The sequence below is a fragment of the Arachis ipaensis genome, chromosome B1, assembly GCF_059453495.1.
Source record: "Arachis ipaensis isolate K30076 ecotype BB chromosome B1, ASM5945349v1, whole genome shotgun sequence".
Lineage (NCBI taxonomy): Eukaryota > Viridiplantae > Streptophyta > Magnoliopsida > Fabales > Fabaceae > Arachis > Arachis ipaensis.
In genome coordinates, this window is record NC_142436.1 from 112,537,067 (window position 1) to 112,558,572 (window position 21,506).

The 21,506-nt window shown below is 43.5% G+C and overlaps 1 protein-coding gene across 1 annotated transcript; it reads right to left on the reverse strand.

Annotated features, from left to right (window-relative positions):
* Positions 1-15,822: 15,822 nt before the first annotated feature.
* On the reverse strand, positions 15,823-16,995 carry LOC107609550 (uncharacterized). Its single transcript, XM_016311554.1, has one exon. It carries the CDS (start codon positions 16,993-16,995, stop codon positions 15,823-15,825), a length of 1,173 nt encoding a protein of 390 aa, XP_016167040.1.
* Between the last annotated feature and the right edge of the window lie 4,511 nt (positions 16,996-21,506).

Below are 21,506 nucleotides of genomic sequence, written 5' to 3' on the forward strand. Positions count from 1 at the left end.
AATCAATGAGTGATTTGAGTTGCCATTGTAGGTAGTTTTTCTTATTTTCTATACTCTTACACATTTTACTTTTATTGATAGGTTGTGTTCGTTACCTGATGATCTCGGGTACTCGACGGGTCGGATGATGGTGAAAAGGTGAAAGGGCGAGACCCTGGAGTGACTTGGTGCGGGTTTCTGGACGTGAGCTGAACACTTGGAGACACCGGAGGTAGAGTGGACGAGGGGGTGTGGTCACCTGCAAGGACACTCCGACGAGCAAATCCGTATCCGTACGGGATGATAGCCAAATTAGGTAAGATGATGTGTACCTCTGGGAGAGAGCTGACTTTTCCCTTTATATACTGTGTTGGGCGGGCCCATTAAATGGCCTAGCCTGCTAGCCAAGAAGCTTCTGTGAGCTGTCCTGGTCCACGTGGGAGGAGCAGGTCGCTCCGGACTTTGGGTGGGGGTTTTGGGTGCTGCCCCGAAGATACCGACCTGACTGGTTTGTTGGTTGTGGTGACTTGAGCCGCAGTGGCAAGTCGCGTGTTACTCCGGGTAGGGCGTGGGAGCCGACCCGTCGGGTTTCCTTATCCTGGTGGTTCGGGCATGGGTCGGAGGCGGTGTCCCTGACCCACCGGGTAATCGGGCTGGACCTGTGTGTGTCCGTAACAGTATCCCCAACGTGCCAGCCATGAGGTTTGAAGCTCGTGTCTAGGAGTGTTTGACTTACTACCGAGTCGAGACGTACTCCTCTTCTCGAGAGCCTGCTGATGTCGTTCGTGTTTCCACGCGTGGCCATCTCGTCTCTTCCTTGACGCTGCCTCCTTAGCTTCTGCGCTGGGAATTAAATGCCCATCATTTCGTGATTTGAAATTTGAGTGAAATGACGGATATGTCCCTGCCTTTTGGCACTCCTCCTCAACGGTTACATTCTTTGCCCCCTTTTTTATTTTAACAACCTCCTCATTTTTCCATTCTTCTTTTCTCCCCCTTCTATTTCCTCGAATTGTTGCTGCTTCTCCTCTTTTTTCTACTACTTGTTCATTCTTCATCATCTTGCTTTTGTTGCTGCTTTAACTTTTCGGCCTACTACTTCATCCTTCCTGGTACATTGATTTTTACAGTTTTTTGTTTTGCTCTTTTCTTTTGGTATTTGTGTGCTTTTCTTTATGCATGCCTGAGTTTCTGCTTGTTTTTGCCACTTCTTCTTTTAGAGGGGGTGCCACTGGGTTTTCCTTAGGTTTTGCTTGAGTTCTGGGTTAGTATAGGGGTACCTAGAGGGTGATTTAGGGAGTTGTAGTTTTGTTTTTGCTGTTTTTAGGGTTCCCGACCTCCCGTGCTGACTAAGTGGTGCCCCCACTGTAGGTATGGCTGAACGCCCCGTGCTTCCGAACCTGGCTCAGCGGCCGCTGGCCGATTTTGCCGATCACTAGGCCTGGGTTACTTCCGATGTGAAGGACGCCTCTTCTAAGGTCACCCGTGAGAGCCTTCAGGATCTTTGCCAGGTTGGGCTCTTGTGCGGAGGAGGACCAGGGGAGGCGTTGTACCAGGTTTATGTTCCTACTGACCGGAAACGTGTCTGTCACAAGAATCTGGCCTCTCCTCGAGTTGTTGACTAGTTGTGGGTTTATGAACCTATGTTCACAACCTTGGGAGTTCGCCTTCCTTTTTCTCCTTTTGTCATGGGTTTGCTAAATCGGTGTGATGTTGCTCCAGCGCAACTGCACCCGAACAGCTGGGCTGCTATTCACTGTTTTAAAATAGTCTGCGAATACTTGGAGATCCTGGCCTCCGTGAATATTTTTCTCTACCTTTTCCTCCTTACCAACCTTTCTCGGGAGGAGAAGACAAAGAAGGGGTACATGTCTTTTAGGGCCCAACAGGGTCGGAGGATCTTTGATCTCTTCGAGGATTCCTTTCATGGCTTCAAGCATACTTTTTTCAAAGTCAGACCAGTCGAGGGCCATCAACCCTTCTGGCTTACCGCCGAGGGAGAAAGGCGGATCCCGACTTACTGGAGCTTCAGGGCAGGATCTGACTATCTAACAAAAATATCCTATGATTGGTTGAGCCCAGAAGAGCATAATATTGCCGACATCTTGTTGGCCATTTTTGGCGAGAAAAATCTTAATCCTCATATGCTTATGGGGGATCGGGAGACTAGTCAATCGCATGTTGGTGAGTTTGTTTTTCTTGTTCATTTTTGTTTAGTGTTTTACTTTCCTGTCGTTCACAGCTTTTGCCTTTGGCTTTCAGTTTTTATGGCTGGTGGAAGGACTACCATGGCTGAGTTGATAAACCTCATCCAAGATGGTGATGAGGGCGATGAGGACTCCTCGGTAACCCCTTCGGCGAGTCAAGATCAGGAGGTCACTGGCGAGGCTAGTGGCCAGGCTGCTGGGGCTGATCAGGCGGAGGCAGCTGAGGTCCCCGTTGGGAATGCCCAGGGGAACCCAAGTGTGGAGGAGGAGGTTCCTTTTGAGGAGGACCTGGGGTATGGCGATGACGATCTGAAGGTCATTGGCAACCCGAAGAAGAGGAAGTGGGACTCTGGGAAGGCCCTTTGTGTTATGGAAAAGAATTTTGATGCTGGGGTTTTATTGAGTCCCAATTAATTCCTGGTACTGGAGAGTTCTTCTGGGATGCCAATCTTGCGGGTCAGGTGAGGTGGATTATCGTAGTCTCCTCCGTGCTGCTGCCATCGCCAAGAAGGTCGAACCTGTCTTAGGAAGTATTCAGGTCATGGAAGGGAAGCTTCGGAACTCCTAGAAGGATCTGACTTATTCGAGATCTCGGGAGGAATCCCTGAAGAAAAAGTTGTCTGAGCCGGAGGAGAAGGCTAAGTAAGATGCCAAGGAAATCAATAGGTTGGTGGATCGGGACCTCTCCTTGATGAAAGATTTGAACGATTCCCGTGGTAAAACTGCTGCTGCTAAGAAGAAGATTAAGGATTTGGAGGAGAAGCTGAAGTTGGCGGAGAGCTCGGCAAATGCTGCTTGTCAGGAGGTGACCATTCTGAAGAAGAAAAACAAAGAGATTGCTAAGGGGGTCTGGGAGGCCGTGAAGCTGACCGAGGAGGGGATCAAGCTTCAGGTAGCTGTGCTGGTTCCTGACCTTGACCTTTCTCAGGTGAGCGCTTTCAAGACGGTTGAGGACGGGAAAATCGTTGACATCTGCAAGCCTTGAGATGGGCTCTCCTCTTCAGCTTTTGTATTCGTTGCTTTGTCTTTGTAATTTTTTTCTTTGCTCTTGGTATTGTTAATGGGTGGAAATCAGATTCCACACCAAAACTCATCGGCAAGTGTACCAGGTCGCATCAAGTAGTAATTACTCACATGAGTGAGGTCGATCCCACAGGGATTGATGGATTGAGCAATTTTAGTTAGGTGATGAATTTAGTTAAGCAAACAGTTAATGATTTGAGTGAAACTTCAATAGCAGAAGCTAAATTGCATGAAAATAAAAGGGAGAAGGGAAATTGACAGAAAAATAAAGTGCAGAAGAGATAAATTGCATGAAACTTAAAGTGCAAGAAAGTAAATAAACTGAAACTTAAATTGCAAGAAAAGTAAATTGCGGAAACTTAAAGTGCAAGAAAACTAAATTACTGAATCTAAATTGCTGAGAAACTTAAATTGCTTGATGATTAAAGGGATTTGGGAGCTGGGATTCAGAATTTAACAAGAAAATGTAAATTGAAGCAAAACAGAAAGCTATTAGATGAAAGGATTCAATGCAGTAGCAAAACAGAAAGGAAAATTGCCTGAAGAAACAAACAGCGAGAAAACTTGATTCAATTATAAAATTCTTAAATTTAAATTGAAGATTCAAGAAAAGAAATGAGATTAGAAAGCAGATCTAGATCTCAAGTGCTCTCTTGATCAAGCAGAAAAGTAATTGCAGAAGAAGAAAATGAAAACAGACAACTAAACTCAGATTCTTAGAACAATTGAGAAGAGAGGTGAAAGATGATTCCCAGATTTAGAATCAATGAAGCTCTTCAATCTCAATTAAAATTCCAAGAACAGATAGCAGAAGTTGCAGAAGAAAAGAAAATGAAAATAGCAAATGAAATTAGATCCAATTCCTAAATTCTCAGATTTATGCAGAAGAAGAACAAAGATGAATTTCAGATCCAGAATTGAAACAGAATTTCTTCAATCTCAGTCCAAAATTTAAAACAGAAAGTAGAAGCTGCCGAAGCAAGAACAATCAGAAAGAAAACTCAGATCTCAATCCCAGTTCTCCAAAATCAAAATGAAAGCTAAGGTGAAAAACTAAAATTGAGCTAAAAGGTATTGTAAAAGTGAGCAAAAAGGTTAAACTAAAAATTCAAAAGAAGGTCCTCTACAAATCAAACTAACTCCTATTTATACACTTTCTAATTTTCATCTTCAGACTTGGAGTGGGCTTTTCAAATTGGTGAAGAAATAGATCCGAAATTGGCTTTTGATTTGAAAATGAACCATGGGCCACCTCCCAGTGGAGCACTTAGTGTAGTAAGGTAACGCAGCGCTCAATGGCTTTGTGTGCCTTCCAATTTTTGTCTTCTGCCAAGCCCATATGCATAGCAAAGCAGCGCTCAGTTAACGAATTGAACGTAGTGCCCTTTGCCTTGGAGTGAGGCTCCCACTTCGAGCCTTGGTGGCATCAATTTTGCCAATTCCCTTGTGAAACATAGCGCTCAGTGAACTAAGTTCACATAGCGCCCGTTCTTTCATGCGCTTGTCCCCTTCTTTAAATCTTGGTGAAGCCATTTTGGCCAATTTCTTTGCCAAGCCTTGTAGCGCGCTTCTCTTGGTTCATGGGTTTGAACCTTGGCTGCCCCCTTTGCTATTGTCGCACCTTGATTTTCTTTGTTGAGCCCCACGAAAAAGGTAAAACACTTAACGTAGTGCTCTCTACATTTGAGCGCTACCCTTGTTCTATTTGGCATCCTTGGGCGCTCAGTTAAGAGACTTCACGTAGCGCCATTGCTTTGTGGTTGGTGCTGGTGCTTTAGCGCTCAATTAGAGAGCGATGTGCTCATTTAGTGAGCACTATGCTCCTTGCCTTGGCTGAGTGCCACGCTTCTTTGAATGATCGCCATGCTTGGTTGGGCACGCTTTCCTTGTTTCTTTCTTTTCTTCACCTACAATTAATCAAACCAACCAAACAAAGCATCACCAAATTGACAAGATTCATAAATCATCTAAAAACCAATTAATTCTAGCTTAAACCTTATTATTTTGTGTCAAATAAATGATGGTTGATTGAATTGACATAACCATGCAAATTCACTCTAAATCACTTACTTATAATGCAAGAAAGTGCATAAAACCTAATGAAACAAGTGAAAAATGCTTGAAAAGCTAGCATAAGATGACTTGTCATTACAACACCAAACTTAAACCTTGATTGTCCCCAAGCAAGCACTAATCATAAGAGGAAATGAAATGAAACAGAGAAGCATATATGTCCTTATTTAGCAGATAATTGAACTTGGTTCATGGGGTTTTATGCAGACAAATGTAGCTCACTTATTCTTTGCTGATAGATAAGAAATGTTTCCTTAAAGGTTCACTAAAGTTGCTGCTATAATGCCTTGCCTTTTGATTGATCCCTTGCTAGCTTTTTCTTTTTTTTTTCTTTTGCTTAGAAAGCTTATTTATTAATAAAAGCTTGGTGACAAGTGTTGCAGCAGCCTTTTGGCTTAGTTTTTGCTCAACACCACTTCACCACAGACACATGACTCACATTTTCTTCCTAGGAACATTGATGCCCAGCATCTCTTTGGATTACTAAATACTTTGTAACTAGGTTGCTCTTGATAATGGACTTTCAATTGGCAATCCCAGATTAGTTAATCCTAGTGGCCAAGTTTTAAAATACTCCTCAGAACCTAATTGTCCAAGCATATCCTAGTACAAAAGCACCACAGGCATATGTCCTAGGGTCAAAGCTATTGGTGTCTAGCCTTATTGTTTGTTTCTTTGCCAATTCTTGGCTTTTCTTTTTCTTTTTCTTCTTATTTTGCTTCATTATCAAGGGATATTCATTGATGAAAGGCTTTATGACAACAACTTAGTTCACACTACAAAGAACATCTTATTATGCAGCTTTTTATTATTGAACTAATCATTAAATCAAACAAATACCACCACTGAATTTCATTCTAATTTCATTCTATTTGTAGGCTTTTGAACTTACTTTGGTGTGTGAACACCAAACTTAGTTCCTTGCCAATGTCTCTTATGCAACAAGTCAACCATTTATGTGAAACCTTGTGCCTTTGCTGAAGGTCACAAAACTAAAAACTAGAAAACAGACAATGGCTAAGTAGTTTCTCTGATTGTTTGGAGCTAGCAACTATTTATGCAGAAGGTAAAAATGTGTTTTTAAATGAGATTTTTGGTGGAACACCAAACCTAGAATCCTTCATTCACCCTTAAATTGTTTTGGTGTGCAACACCAAACTTAGCTCCTTGCAATACAGATAAAGCCACTTGACCTTTTTATTGAAATAGTTAGGAACAGAAAACTACCTCTAGTTGGGTTGCCTCCCAAGAAGCGCTATTTTACTGTCACTAGCTTGACATCCTTCATTCTTTGTTCATGGGGGCTGAAAATCATAATGCCTAAGCTTTTTTCCTCTTACTGTGAACTTCCTTCCGGTCTCCTCTTTGATGATCTCTAAGTGTTCAGGTGAAAGGATCCGGTTCACAGTATAATACTCAGATACTTGTGGAGACACCTTCATTGGTTGGGTGTTTAACATTACTTTATCCCCTGGTGAGAAGCTTTCAGTGGGGATTTTCTTGTTTCTCCACCCTTTTGGCCTCTTCTTCTTTTCTTTCTCAGAAGATAATTCATGCCTTGGTGTTTCTTTATCTGGGGTGTTGAGGTTCTCATCTGGGGGTTTTGGATCTAGTTCCTCCTTAATTTCTTTGGTCTGTTGCACCATCTCTACTTCTTTCAAGCATGGATTTAGAAGTCTTGGAGTTAACTCATTGAATGCTTCCTTCAAGCTTTGATCTCTGGTCTTATCCTTCATACAATCTTCTTCTTGAGTGGGCTCATGCAGGGTTTTTAAAACATGGAATGCTAGGTGCTCATCATGCACTCTCAGCAACAATTTCCCTTTTTCAACATCTATCAATGCTCTGCTCGTAGCCAGGAAAGGCCTTCCAAGGATGATGGGAGTGTTAGGGTCTTCCTCCATATCCAAGATGACAAAATCAGCTAGGAGAAGGAATTTTCCCATTTTTACCAGCACATTCTCTACAACTCCAAGTGCTTGCTGAATGGACTTATCAGCCATTTGAAGAAGTATTCGTGTGGATTTTAGCTCGAAAATTTGGAGTTTTCTCATTAGAGACAAAGGCATCAAGTTTATGCTTTCACTAAGATCACAGAATGACTTCTCAATTGTTATGTTTCCTATGGTGCAAGGTATATAAAAACTCCCAAGATCATCTTTCTTCTCTAGCAACTCTCTTTGGAGAATAGCACTACATTCCATTGTCATCTCAACAATTTGTCCTTCTTTTAGGGACTTTTTCTTTGTCAGCACTTCCTTCATAAATTTGGCATACAATGGCATCTGTTCAAGTGCTTCTAAGAAAAGAATATTGATGCTGAGTGTCTTGAATATGTCCAGGAACTTTGAGTATTACTTATCCTCGTTTTCTTTTTTGAACATCTGAGGGTATGGAAGTTTGGGGTCATATGACTTTACCCCTTCCTTCTTTTCTTGTAGCTGTGGCTCAAGGTTGTTCTTGTCTCCCTTTGAGATTTGTGCCTTCTTAGTTTTCTGATCCTCTTCACTTCTCCCCTCTATCTCTCCTTGTGGAACTTCTTTGTTGTATTTTTCCTGATTGATGGCTTCCATCTTCATAGTCTTCTCACTTCCCACTGTGATTGCCTTGCACTCCTCCCACTTTGTAGCCTTTCCTTTGTTCCTTGGGTGTTCTTCAGTGGCATTGGGGAAGGTATTTGCTCTCTTCTCACCCATTTCTGAAATTTGCTTAGCCATTTGCTTCATATGCCTCTCAAGATTTCTGATTGAAGCTTCTTGGTTTTTGCTTGTTATGACTTGATCTTTTCTTGTTGCTTCTTGATCTTGTCTGGCCATCTCTTGAGTTTTGATATGTTTCTCCATTAATATCTCTAGACTAGAGATTCTTTGAGAGTCTAGATTTGGTTGTGGTTGTGTGAGATGAGATGGTTGTTGCTGAAGGTTGTTTGAATTTTCTATGGGGATATTTTGTGGGTAGAATATGGATGTGGAAAAGTTATTTTGGTTGTTTTGTGAGTTGTTATGAGGTTGATGGTATGTGTTTTGTGGGTTTTTGAATTGGTTAGTATTATTGGATAAATGGCTTTGGTTGTTTGTGTTGCTGAGGTTGCTATAGTTGAGGTCCCAAATCCTTGATTCTGGTGCTCACCCCACCTCAAGTTAGAATGATTCCTCAAGATGGGTTGTGTGTGTCAACATGGAAGTTGTGTTGGAACGAGCTTGAGGTGTTATTCATATGATGCACCTGCTCAGAGCTTTGTTTCTCATAATTGAATGTCCCAAAACTTTCTTCAGATTGCTTCTACCCATTTGAGGTTTGAGATTGGCCTTGTGTATTTACTGCAGAAATTTGCAGTCCATCAATTTTCTTGGCTATCATTTCCATTTGTTACTGATATTGTTGATGCATCTGTTTGTTTTGTGCCAAGAGAGTGTCAACACCTTCAAGCTCCAAGATACCTTTCTTGGGAGGTGGTTGGTGTTGCCTTTGATGAGCAAAGAAGTATTGATTGTTTGCTACCATGTCTATGAGGTTTTGGGCTTCGTCTGCTGTCTTCATTAATTACAAAGAACCTCTTGCTGAATGGTCTAGTGCTTCCTGAGCTTTCAGAGTCAATCCTTTATAGAAATTCTGAAGTATGTCCCATTCATTGAACATTTCAGGGGGACATTTTCTGATCAAGGCCTTGTATCTCTCCCATGCCTCATAGAGGGACTCTCTATCCATCTGTTTGAACGTTTTCACTTCTGTCTTCAATCTAATGATCCTCTGAGGTGGGTAGAATTTGGCTAGGAATTTGCTCACTAAGTCTTCCCAATTATTGATGCTTTCTTTGGAAAATGTCTCTAGCCATTGAGAGGCCTTATCCTTTAAAGAGAATGGAAATAGCAGCAGCTTGTAGATGTCTGGATGCACACCACTTATTTTGACAGTTTCATAAATCCTGAGGAAGATGGATAAGTGTTGGTTTGGATCTTCAAGTGGACCTCATCCATAAGAGCAATTATTCTGCACCAGAGTAATAAGTTGAGGCTTCAACTCAAAGTTATTTGCATGAACGTTGGGAGTGAGTATGCTACTCCCACAGTTTCTTGCATTAGGGATAGTGTAAGAGGCCAACACCCTCCTTGCAGGTTGAGCATTGTTGGTTACTTCTGTCTCATCCTCCATGACTTGCACAATCACAAACAAACCAAATAAAAACTGGATATTCTAATGCTAGAATGTGGTTAGAGGGTTAGATGACACAATGTGTCAAACAGTTAATATGCTTAAAAGAAAACAAAAGAAAAATGCTTAATCTAGATTATCACCTTACATACTCATTGTCAATCTAAATCAATCCCCGGCAACGGCGCCAAAAACTTGATGGGTGGAAATCAGATTCCACACCAAAACTCTCCGGCAAGTGTACCGGGTTGCATCAAGTAGTAATTACTCACATGATTGAGGTCGATCCCACAGGAATTGATGGCTTGAGCAATTTTAGTTAGGTGATGAATTTAGTTAAGCAAACAGTTAATGATTTGAGTGAAACTTGAATAGCAGAAGCTAAATTGCATGAAAATAAAAGGGAGAGGGCAAATTGACAGAAAAATAAAGTGCAGAAGAGATAAATTGCATAAAACTTAAAGTGCAAGAAAGTAAATGAACTGAAACTTAAATTACAAAAAAAGTAAATTGCAGAAAATTAAAGTGCAAGAAAACTAAATTACTGAATCTAAATTGCTGAGAAACTTAAATTGCTTGAAGATTAAAGGGATTTGGGAGCTGGGATTCAGAATTTAACAAGAAAATGTAAATTAAAGCAAAATAGAAAGCTATTAGATGAAAGGATTCAATGCAGTAGCAAAACAGAAAGGAAAATTGCTTGAAGAAACAAACAGCGAGAAAACTTGATTCAATTATGAAATTCTTAAAGTTAAATTGAAGATTCATGAAGAGAAATGAGATTAGAAAGAAGATCTAGATCTCAAGTGCTCTCTTGATCAAGCAGAAAAGTAATTGCAGAAGAAGAAAATGAAAACAGACAACTAAACTCAGATCCAGTTCTTAGAACAATTGAGAAGAGAGGTGAAAGATGATTCCCAGATTTAGAATCAATGAAGCTCTTCAATCTTAATTAAAATTCCAAGAACAGATAGAAGAAGTTACAGAAGAAATGAAAATGAAAACAACAAATGAAATTAGATCCAATTCCTAAATTCTCAGAATTATGCAGAAGAAGAACAAAGTTGAATTTCAGATCCAGAATTGAAACAGAATTTCTTCAATCTCAATACAAAATTTAAAATAGAAAGTAGAAGCTGCCGAAGCAAGATCAATCAGAAAGAAAACTCAGATCTCAATCCCAATTCCCCAAAATCAAAATGAAAGCTTAGGTGAAAAACTAAAATTGAGCTAAAAGGTAAAATGTAAAAGTGAGCAAAAAGGTTAAACTAAAAATTCAAAAGAAGGTCCTCTACAAATCAAACTAACTCCTATTTATACACTTTCTAATTTTCATCTTCAGACTTGGAGTGGGCTTTTCAAATTGATGAAGAAGTGGATCCGAAATTGGCTTTTGATTTGAAAATGAACCATGGGCCACCTCCCAGTGGAGAGCGCAGTGTAGTAAGGTAATGCAGCGCTCAATGGCTTTGTGTGCCTTCAAATTTTTGTCTCGTGCCAAGCCCATATGCATAGCAAAGTAGCGCTCAGTTAACGAATTGAACGTAGCGCCCTTTGCCTTGGAGTGAGGCTCCCACTTCGAGCCTTGGTGGCTTCAATTTTGCCAATTCCCTTGTGAAGCATAGTGCTCAGTGAACTAAGTTCACGTAGCGCCCTTTCTTTATGCGCTTGTCCCCTTCTTCGAATCTTGGTGAAGCCATTTTGGCCAATTTCCTTGCCAAGCCTTGTAGCGCGCTTCTCTTGGTTCATGGGTTCAAACCTTGGCTGCCCCCTTTGCTATTGTCGCGCCTTGATTTTCTTTGTTGAGCCCCACGAAAAAGGTAAAACACTTAACATAGTGCTCTCTCCATTTGAGCACTACCCTTGTTCTATTTGGCATCCTTGGGCGCTCAGTTAAGAGACTTCACGTAGCGCCATTGCTTCTTGGTTGGTGTTGGTGCTTTAGCGCTCAATTAGAGAACGTTGTGCTCAATTAGTGAGCACTATGCTCCTTGCCTTGGCTGAGTGCCACGCTTCTTTGAATGATTGCCACGCTTGGTTGGGCACGTTTTCCATGTTTCTTTCTTTTCTTCACCTACAATTAATCAAACCAACCAAACAAAGCATCACCAAATTCACAAGATTCATAAATGATCCAAAAACCAATTAATTCTAGCTTAAACCTTATGATTTTGTGTCAAATAAATGATGGTTGATTGAATTGACATAACCATGCAAATTCACTCCAAATCACTTACTTGTAATGCAAGAAAGTGCATAAAACCTAATGAAACAAGTGAAAAATGCTTGAAAATCTAGAATAAGATGACTTGTCATCACCTATTTAAGGCGGCTTTGGTTGTAATGAATATTTTGGCACTTTATTTTGATTAAGCCGTTTATGATTTATTGTTTGCTTGCTCGGGCCGTCGTGGCTTTTACTTTCTTTGTTGTTTTTGTTTATTTGGGCCGTCGTGGCCTTTTGATGTTTTGGTTTACCTTTTTATGGTATTTACCGTTTTTGGCACTTGCTGCTTTTTAAATTGATTTTTGGGTCCCTTTGGTTCCCGGGGTGATCAATCCCGGGTTTCTGTCAGGTCGACCAATCGTCGTTTGTCGTTTTGTCACATTGGCGTATATCTTGCAAAAGACAAAGTTATTATATACGCATATATAGAACTCAAGACAAAGAAGTGATGTAATACATAATTAAGTGAAAGATATGGGAGTGAAAAAGAATGCAAAGAAAATTAAAGTGGAGGGAGCGAGGTCGTCAGATCGTGTGGTTGTTTTTTCTTATGAGTAGAACCTCTTTAGGTTTGCCATGTTCCATGTTCTCGGCACCTCGCTTCCATCCAACCTCTCCAACTTGTAGGCTCCTTTTTTGAGGACTTCTCTTACCCTGTAAGGGCCTTCCCAGCTTGCAGCCAATTTGCCTTCTCCTGGGGTTGGTAGCCCTATGTCGTTGCGTCGTAAGACCAAGTCGCCTTCTCCAAGACTCGTTTTCAGCACTTTGCCATTGTACTTTAGGGCTATTCTTTGCTTAATTGCTGTCTCTGTTAGATGTGCCATTTGTCTTGTTTCATCAATCAGATCCTTTTCGACTGCCTCGCTTCCCCCTTCGAGGAGAAACCTTGGGCTCGGTTCCCCGACTTCGACTAGGATGACTGCGTCGACCCTATATGTGAGTCGGAAGGGGGTTTTGCCGGTAGATGATTGGGAGGAGGTTCTGTAGGACCATAAGACTGAGGCTAGCTCGTCTGCCCATGAGCGCTTCTTCTCTTCAAGTCGTTTCTTTAGCCCTTTTAAGATGACTTTGTTGGCTGCCTCTACCTGGCCGTTGGTTTGGGGGTGCTCGACTGAGGAGAAGTTTTGCTTGATTCCCAGTCCTGCTAGGAATTCTTTGAACTTCTTGTCAGTAAACTGTGTCCCATTATCCGATATGACGGTTTCTGGGATTCCGAACCTGGTGACCACTTGCCTCCACATGAATTTTTGGCAATTCGCTGAAGATATGCTAGCTAGTGGTTTCGCTTCCACCTATTTGGTGTAGTAGTCTATGGCTACTATCAAGTATTTCACTTGTCCAGGCCCAGGCGGGAACGGTCCTAAGAGGTCAATTCCCCATTGGGCGAAAGGTCGGGGGGCCATCATCAAGCTGAGTTCTTCAGGTGGAGCTTTGTGGAAGTTGGCATTTTCCAGGCATTTTTTGCATTTTTTAACGAACTCCTGGGCGTCCGACATCATTGTGGGCCAGTAATATCCTGATCGGATGATCTTTCTTGCCAAGGATCTTCCTCCGATATGGTGACCACAATACCCCTCATGGACTTTGCTTAGGACGTAGTCCGTTTGGTCGAGGCGTAGGTATTTGAGTAAGGGTTGGTGGAGCCCTCGTTTGTACAGCTGTCTTTGTATAATCGCATACTTGGAGGCTTCCCTTTTGGTGGTTTGCACTTCTTTCTCATTCTCGGGAGTTTCGCCATGCTCCAAGTATCGGAGGATAGGGTCTATCCAAGAGGGGGGTTCGGCATTTGGGTTGCGCACAAGATGATTGCGGGTTCAGTTGCTAGCCCTTAGATTAAGGATTTGTTTCCCGTCCCGGGCTTCGTGCTTGCTAGCTTGGAGAGGAGGTCAGCTCAGACGTTTCTCTCTCTAGGGACATGCTAAATTATGACTTCCTCAAAGCTTTTGCATAGCTCCTTTACCTTTTCCAGGTATTTTTGTAGTAGTGCATCTCTGGCCTGGTAGCTGCCGTTTATCTGAGAGGTGACGATCTGGGAGTCGCTACTAACTTCTACTCTTAATTCTCCGACCTCATTGGCTAATATTAAACCTCCTATCAGGGCTTCGTACTCTGCCTGGTTGTTAGAGACTGGGAAATCAAACTTGATCGATTCTTCATAAGCTACTCCTACCGAGTTCTCGAGAATGATCCCAGCTCCTCCAAACGTTTGGTTGGATGCTCTGTCTAGATGGAGTTTCCACCGTGTGTTCGGCATGTCGGGAGCCTCTCCTATGACTTCTACTAGGAAATCTGCCATCGCTTGGGCTTTAATTGCCTACCTGGGTTTGTATTGCAAGTTGTATTGGGATAGCTCTATTGCCCACGACATCATTCTTCTTGTGAGGTCGGGTTTCTGGAGGACATGCCGAATGGCCTGGTCGGTTCTGAGGATGATCACGTGCCCTTGGAAGTACTGTTTTAGTCTTCTGGATGAGGTTAGTAGGGCGTAAGCCAACTTTTCCAACTTGGTGTATTTCAACTCCACCCCTTGGAGTATTTTGCTGATGAAGTATATTGGGTGTTGAGTCTTGTCTTCTTCTCAGACAAGGACTGCCACCATGGCTTGTGTGGTCACTGCTAGGTATAAGTACAGGGGTTCCCCTTCTCTAGGTTAGTTGAGTACGGGGGTTCTGAGAATATTTTTTTGAAGTGGCTGAATGCTTCTTTGCATGCCGGAATCCACTCGAAGGCAATTCCCTTCTTCATTAGGTTGAAGAATGGGATGGCCCTTTTCGCCGAGGCACCGAGGAACCGGGATAGAGCTGTGAGCTTCCCAGTGAGTCACTACACGTCTTTGACGCATCCAGGGCTTGTCATTTTGAGGACGACTTCGCACTTGTCTGGGTTGGCCTCTACCCCTCTTTGTGTTATCATGAATCCTAAGAATTTCCCCGCTTCCATGGTGGATGCGCATTTGAGTGGGTTGAGCCTCATTTTGAATTTCCTCAGTTCCTTGAAGACATCTTGGAGGTCGTCTATTAGCCTGTTCGGCTCTGCTGTTTTTACCAAGATGTCGTCGACGTACACTTCTACGGTCTTGCCGATGAGGTTATGGAAGACCTTGCTCATTAGCCTTCGATAGGTGGCTCCTGCGTTCTTCAGCCCAAATGGCATTACTTTGTAACAATAGGTGCCTCCTGGTGTTATGAATGCCGTTTTGTCCTCGTCAGGTCGGTGCATTGGGATCTGGTTGTAGCTGGAGTATGTGTCCATAAAGCTGAGAAAATGATACTCTGCTGCCGAGTCTACTAAGGTATCGATGTTGGGGAGGGAGAAAGAGTCTTTTGGGCATGCTTTGTTCAGGTCAAAATAGTCAACGCACATTCTCTACCTCTCGCTGGCCTTTTTGACTAGGACGACGTTGGACAGCCATGTCGAATACTCAAGTTCTTTGATGAATCCTGCTTCCAATAACCCGGCTGTTTGTTTGGCGACTTCGTCAGCCCTTTCTTGAGACATCTTTCTTCACCGCTGGGCTACTGGTTTGGCGTTAGGTTTTACAGCTAGTCGGTGGGACATGACCTCGGGATCCAATCCAGGCATGTCTGATGGTGTCCACGCGAAGAGGTCACCGTTCGCCCTTACGACCTCCATGAGGGGGCCCTTGAGTTCGTGGGGCAGGTTCCTGTTTTCAAAGGTAAACTGGTCTGCCGACTTTCCTATCTGAAACTTTTCCATGTCCCCCTCTGGTTGTGGTCTCGGCTTGTCCTCCATCATGACGTCCAGGTTTGCCAAGAACATGCCAGCTGCCTTCTTAGATTCTTTCCTTAAGGAGAGACTGGCGTTGTCGCAGGCGACCGCCGCTTCTAGGTCTCCCCTTATGGAGCCAACTGTTCCCTTGTCCGTTATGAACTTCATTCTCAAGAATTTAGTGCATATTACAGCTGAGAGTTCGTTGATGGTCTTTCTCCCCAGGATGATGTTGTAGGCTGTGGAGTCTCCGAGGACTACGAAGTCTGCCATAACCGACTTCCTGGCGTCACCAGTTCCTAGGTAAACTGGGAGGGAGATCGTCCCGTCGGGTTTATGTAGTTATCGCCTAGTCCCATGACTCCGTGCTGGTGGTTCTTGAGGTCAGACTCTTTGAGCCCCATGGCGTCGAATACGTTTCTGAATAGGATGTTAGAGTCGGCCCCGGTATTGATGAGGATTCGTCTGACTAACCCTGTCCCGACCATCGCTGTGACCACCTTGGGGGGGGTTCTCGGGGAGGTCGTGAAACCATTTATCTTCTGGGCCAAAGGATATCGTGGGAGGTCCTCTGCTGACAATGGGACCTTCTGTCGAGATGGATAGGATCCGGGTATCCTTTTTTGTTGCCGACTTTGATTTAAGAGGGCTGTCGTGCCCGACCACGATGTTGACCACAAAGGTTGAGGGGTTGTTGGCGTCCCCTATGGGTTCTTGCCTTGGCTTCACAGTCTGGCTACGATCTTCCTCGGAGCATTCACATTCCCGTCTCCTCGGCTCTCTGATGAGCTGGGAGAATTCGCTCAGCTTTCCATCTCTGATGGCCTGCTCTAAGGCATCTTTGAGATCGAAGCAGTCTTGGGTTTTGTGACCGAATCCCTTGTGATAATCGTAGTAAAGGCTTTTGTTGCCTCCCGTTCTTTCTTTCAATGGTCTAGGTCTGGATAGGATTTCCTTGTCTGCAATTTGTTGGTAAACCTCCACTATGGGCGTCGTGAGTGGTGTGTAGTTTGTGAACCTTCCTACCCATGGGGGTTGCTTGGATTGCTTGGCTATGGTGTCGTCCCTGGGAGCTTCCTTGTATCTGTCGACCTGGGGGGCCTGCCGAGCTGAGGGGTTTGAGAGCTGCCGTTTGTTGGCTGCTACAACCTGACTCACCTCCTCATCATTGATGTATTCCTTGGCCACGCTTTGAATCTCCTGCATGGACCAGAGAGGCTTAGTAGTGAGGTACTTCCTAAAGTCCTCGTTTAGCAGGCCGTTCGTTAGGCAGAGACTAGCGACTGAGTCCGTAAGGCCGTCGATATCCAAAAATTTGTCGTTGAATCTGTCCAGGAACTTTCTGGTTGGCTCCTCGGGTTTTTGGATAACCCCTAGTAAGTTAATTGGGTGCTTTGCTTTGGCTATGCATGTCATGAACCGAGCCAAGAAGCTCTGGGAGATGTCCGAAAAGGCCGTGATGGATCCTTGTAGGAGCGCGTTGAACCATCGGATCGCTGGGCCGACCAGCGTCACGGGGAATGGTCGGCATCTGACCGTGTCGCCTACTCCTTCCAATTTCATTCTTGCTTCAAAAGCTGTGAGGTGCTCCTGGGGATTACTCATGTCTGTTGGCTTGTCGAAGTTCTTCGGAAGCCAGACCTTGAGGATCGAGGGGTGGAAAGGAGTGGCTCCAATGATGATGGGTTCTTGTTGTTTCTTGGATTTCCCACTTTGGGACTCCCCGTGGCTCTCGAACCTGCCTTGGGTAGGTTGAGAGGTCACCTGTTTATGCACCTCATCGCGCTTTGTTGGGCTCCTTTCTCTATTCTCGTATCTTCGGGAGGGGAGCGGGTGCGGGTGCGGGATCGGCTGGCGTCATCGTGGGATCGGCTGACATCGCCTTGAGATCGACTCGTCGCTGCCAGCTCCCTTTCAAGGTTTTTGTACTCTGTGTCTGAGCTCTTGCGTGATCTTGGCGCTGTCAGCTCCCATTCCTCCGAAAAGACCTCTTTCAGCAGTCTTGGTGTAGATTGGTTGGTTTGGTTGAACGGAGGATCGTAGCTGTTGGCCATTTCGAGCTGTCGAACTCGCCCTGCTTAGGCAGGCCTGCCTCCTTCGCGGAGTTCTTCCGACGTGAGAAGTCACTCCATGTCTGTTCCAGGGTCCCCACAGACAGCGCCAATGCTCGTTACCTATTGATCTCGGGTACTTAACGGGTCAGATGATGGTGAAAAGGTGAAAGGGCGAGAACTTGGAGTGACTTGGTGCGGGTTTCCGGACGTGAGCTGAAGATTGGCAACACCGGAAGTAGAGCGGACGAGGGGTGTAGCCACCTGCAAGGACACTCCGACGATCAAGTCAGTGTCCGTACGGGATGATAGCCAAATTAGGTAAGATGATGTGTACCTCTGGGAGAGAGCTGACTTTTCCCCTTATATACTGTGTTGGGCGGGCCTAATAATGGCCTAGCCTGCTAGCCAAGAAGCTTCTGTGAGCTGTCCTGGTCTACGTGGGAGGAGCAGGTCGCTCCGGACTTCGTGTCGGGGTTTTGGGTGTTGTCCCGAAGATACCGACCCAACCGGTTCGTTGGGCGTGGGGACTTGAGCCACAGTGGCAAGTTGCCCATTACTCCGGGTTGGGCGTAGGGGCCGACCCGTCGAGTTTCCTTATCCTGGTGGTTTGTGCATAGGTTGGAGGTGGTGTCCCCGACCCGCCAGGTAATTAGGCTGGACCTGTGTGGGTCTGTAACAGGTTGTTTGTTAAATTCATGTTTTGATTAGAATAGTTGTTGTTAGATTGTATTTCGCTTGAAGTGTAAGTTTTGTTTGTTTTGTATTTGAAAATTTTTCAAAAACCAAAATATTTGTTTTTAAATTTGAATTTTGGGTGATTTGAATGTTTATAGGTTAGGAGAGTGTTAAATTTTGTTTTAGGCTTCTTTAAAAAAAAAGGGTCAACCCACACTTAAGTGTGGGCGACGCTTATGCGTCGTTTGCCATATGGGGGCTCCTGATACAAAAAATAGAGAGTTGTGCCTACTTTGTGCTAACTTTGTGCCAGCGGCACAACTGCAATCCACGCATAAGCATGGGCGACGCTTATGCGTCGATTGTCCCTGCTACAATCCACGCGTAAGCATAGGCGACGCTTTTGCGTCGCTTGTCCCTCCGGCAATCCATGCTTAAGCGTGGGTGACGCTTATGCGTCGCCTTGTGCCCTGTTTTTCTCCTTTCTCCTTTATTCTTCTTTCTTCTTTTGATAAACCACTATTTTATGGATTATCTTGTGCTCAATCGAGTGGTTTTTATCAAGTCTTTGCACACTTATTCATACAATTTGCATGATTTTACAATTCCTTCCCAATTTTGTTCTATGGTTGAGAACTTGCTTCCTAAGCCTTTAAATTGGGTATTTTAATTCCCCTTGATACCATTCGAGGCTGTGATCTGTGTGTTAAGTGTTTTCAGGCTATATAGGGCAGGAATGGCTTAGAGGATGGAGAGGAAGCTTGCAAAAATGGAAGGAGCACAAGAAATAAAGGAGATAACCAGCGAGGAGCGACGCACACGCATGGCTCATGTGTGCGCATGATTTGGAGATTCGCACAGCGACGCGTGTGTGTACCTGACGCGTACGTGTGACATGCGCCACGTGCAGAAAATGCAGAAGATGCTGGGGGCGATTTTGGGCTGAGTTTGGAACAAGTTTACGGCCCAGAAACGCAGACTAGAGCCAGGGGACAAGCAGAGACTCAACATACATTCTCATTCACATAATTTTTAGTTATGGTTTTTGAATCTTAGAGAGAGACACTAGTTCCTCTAGGTTTTCTTCACACTCATAGTTTTAGAGTTTATTGCTTTTGATTTGGATATTGAGAAGAGTTACTACCTCCGTTGAAGTTTCCATTATTCTAGTTTGTTTCCTTATTCCTTTACTCTTTCAATCACCTATTAACCCTGTTCAGATATGGAGGTTTATGATTTTGGGATTTATTAATGCAAAGAACTACTTTTACCTTTAATTAATTTTCAGTTATTATTTTATTTAATTTATCATGTCTTCTTTCTATTCCATTTATATGCCTGTGAAAGTGGTATTCATGTCAATCGAGTAGACTCCTAACTTGACTTGGGAGTTGATTAAAAGGAGACCCTTGAGTTGGAATACTCAAGTGTAATTGGTAATTGGAAGTTGTTGGCTGGCTTTCTAGTCACTAACGCTAATCCTTCCATAGGAGAGGATTAGGACTTGTAAATTAGAGCCGGTTAAGTTACTTGACTTTCCTTTATTCGGTAAGGGATAACTAAGTAGAAGCAACAACCTCTTACCATTACCCTTGGGGAAATTCAACAAGGATAGAACTTCCAATTAATCTTCTCCCGGTCAAGGCTTTTATTTTAATTATATAAATTCTGTTGCTAATTTTCATTGCTTTAATTTACAATCATTTATTTTTCTGTTCTCCAACTCTAAAAATTCTCAGAAAATTCCCGACTAATAAAATAGCATTCTTTTGTCAACTCGTTGGGAGACGACCTGGGATTTCTACTCCCAGTATTTTATTTCCAATTTGTAACAATTCTTTTTAAATTGATAAGCAGAATTTTCGTCAAGAACTGTACTAGCAACGCTATTTTCACTATAAATTCTTTATCGGCAATCTTTCGCCACGTCAATTTTTGGCGCCGTTGCCGGGGAGTTGCAATAGTATGCTAAATTATTGGTTGGTGTAAATATTTTTTTATTTTACATATTTGCATATTTTATTTTATTTTATTACCATGAGCTGTATGTTTCTTTCATTGAATGACGCGTTCACTGCCTGATCCGAGCTTAGCCGCGTTTGATCTTAAAATTGAAAGAACTATTTCACGTATTAGGCGAGCTCGGCGTCGGTTAGCCTCTAAGGGTGGTGAAGTGGTTACTACCAATACACCAGTCTTATCTGAGGGCAAGTCTGAAGCGCCATTTGAGGAAGAAACAAGCTCCTCTTCTACTAATTCTGTTGATTTACATGCAGGTAATATAGCGGAGCCGAGAAGGATTACTCTCCAGGAGGCAGGAGCTCCAGACTTTACACTGCAACCATATGAAGCGTGTCACCCAAATCTGTCTGCATATTTTGAACTGAAGACTGAGCTAATCAACTTACTGCCCAAGATTCATGGCTTATCTGCTCAAGAGCCTATCAAGCACCTCAGGGATTTTCAGATAGCCTGCTCAACTACTTGGCGTCATGGTGCAGATGAGACTACTATTTGGCTATATGCCTTCCCATTTTCTGTTGAGGGAAAGGTAAGGGAGTGGTTCCACACTCAACCTGAAGAAGTTGTTACTAATTGGGATCTGCTCAGAAAGGAGTTCCTGGAAAAATACTTCCCAGCTAAAGTTACAGATAGACTGAGGAAAGAAATTTCTTGCATTATCCAAGGCAAATCAGAGACTCTTTATGAGTATTGGGAATGCTTCAGGAATCTCCTAGACTCATGTCCCCACCATAAGATTGACCAGTTGGTGTTGATCAGCTACTTCACACAAGGCATGAAGCCTCAGGATAAGACTACATTAGATGCTGCGAGTAATGGTTCTCTGAAGAAGTACAAGATGGTGATAGAAGCTTGGCAACTGATCACTGATCTAGCCGAGTCTACCTGGAATGTCAGGCACAGGAACAACCATCGCAAGGCTATTGTGGAGGTTTCTTCTAGTAGTGAGACTACTGCTCTCACAAAGACTCTGGGAGAGATGACCAACATACTGAAGCAGCTACCGCTGAATTAACAACAACCTCAGCCTCCCCCACAACAACAGTGTCAATAGTTGGTTCCTCAGAGAGTGTGCGGAATATGTGCCTGCTATACTCATTACACTGATGAGTGTCCGCAGCTCCAATAAGAAGACAACACCTTGGCAGCTACCCATAATTTCTATGACCATCCGAATCAAGGATACTATCAATAAGGTGGTAATTATAACCAAGGTGGGAACTACAATCAAGGTTGGCAAGATAACTCCAACCAGGGATGGAGAGATAATTCCAACCAAGGGTGGAAAGACAACTCCAACAAAGGATGGAGGGACAACTACAACCGAGGAAGCAGAGACAATGGAGGAAATCAGAGGTGGAACAA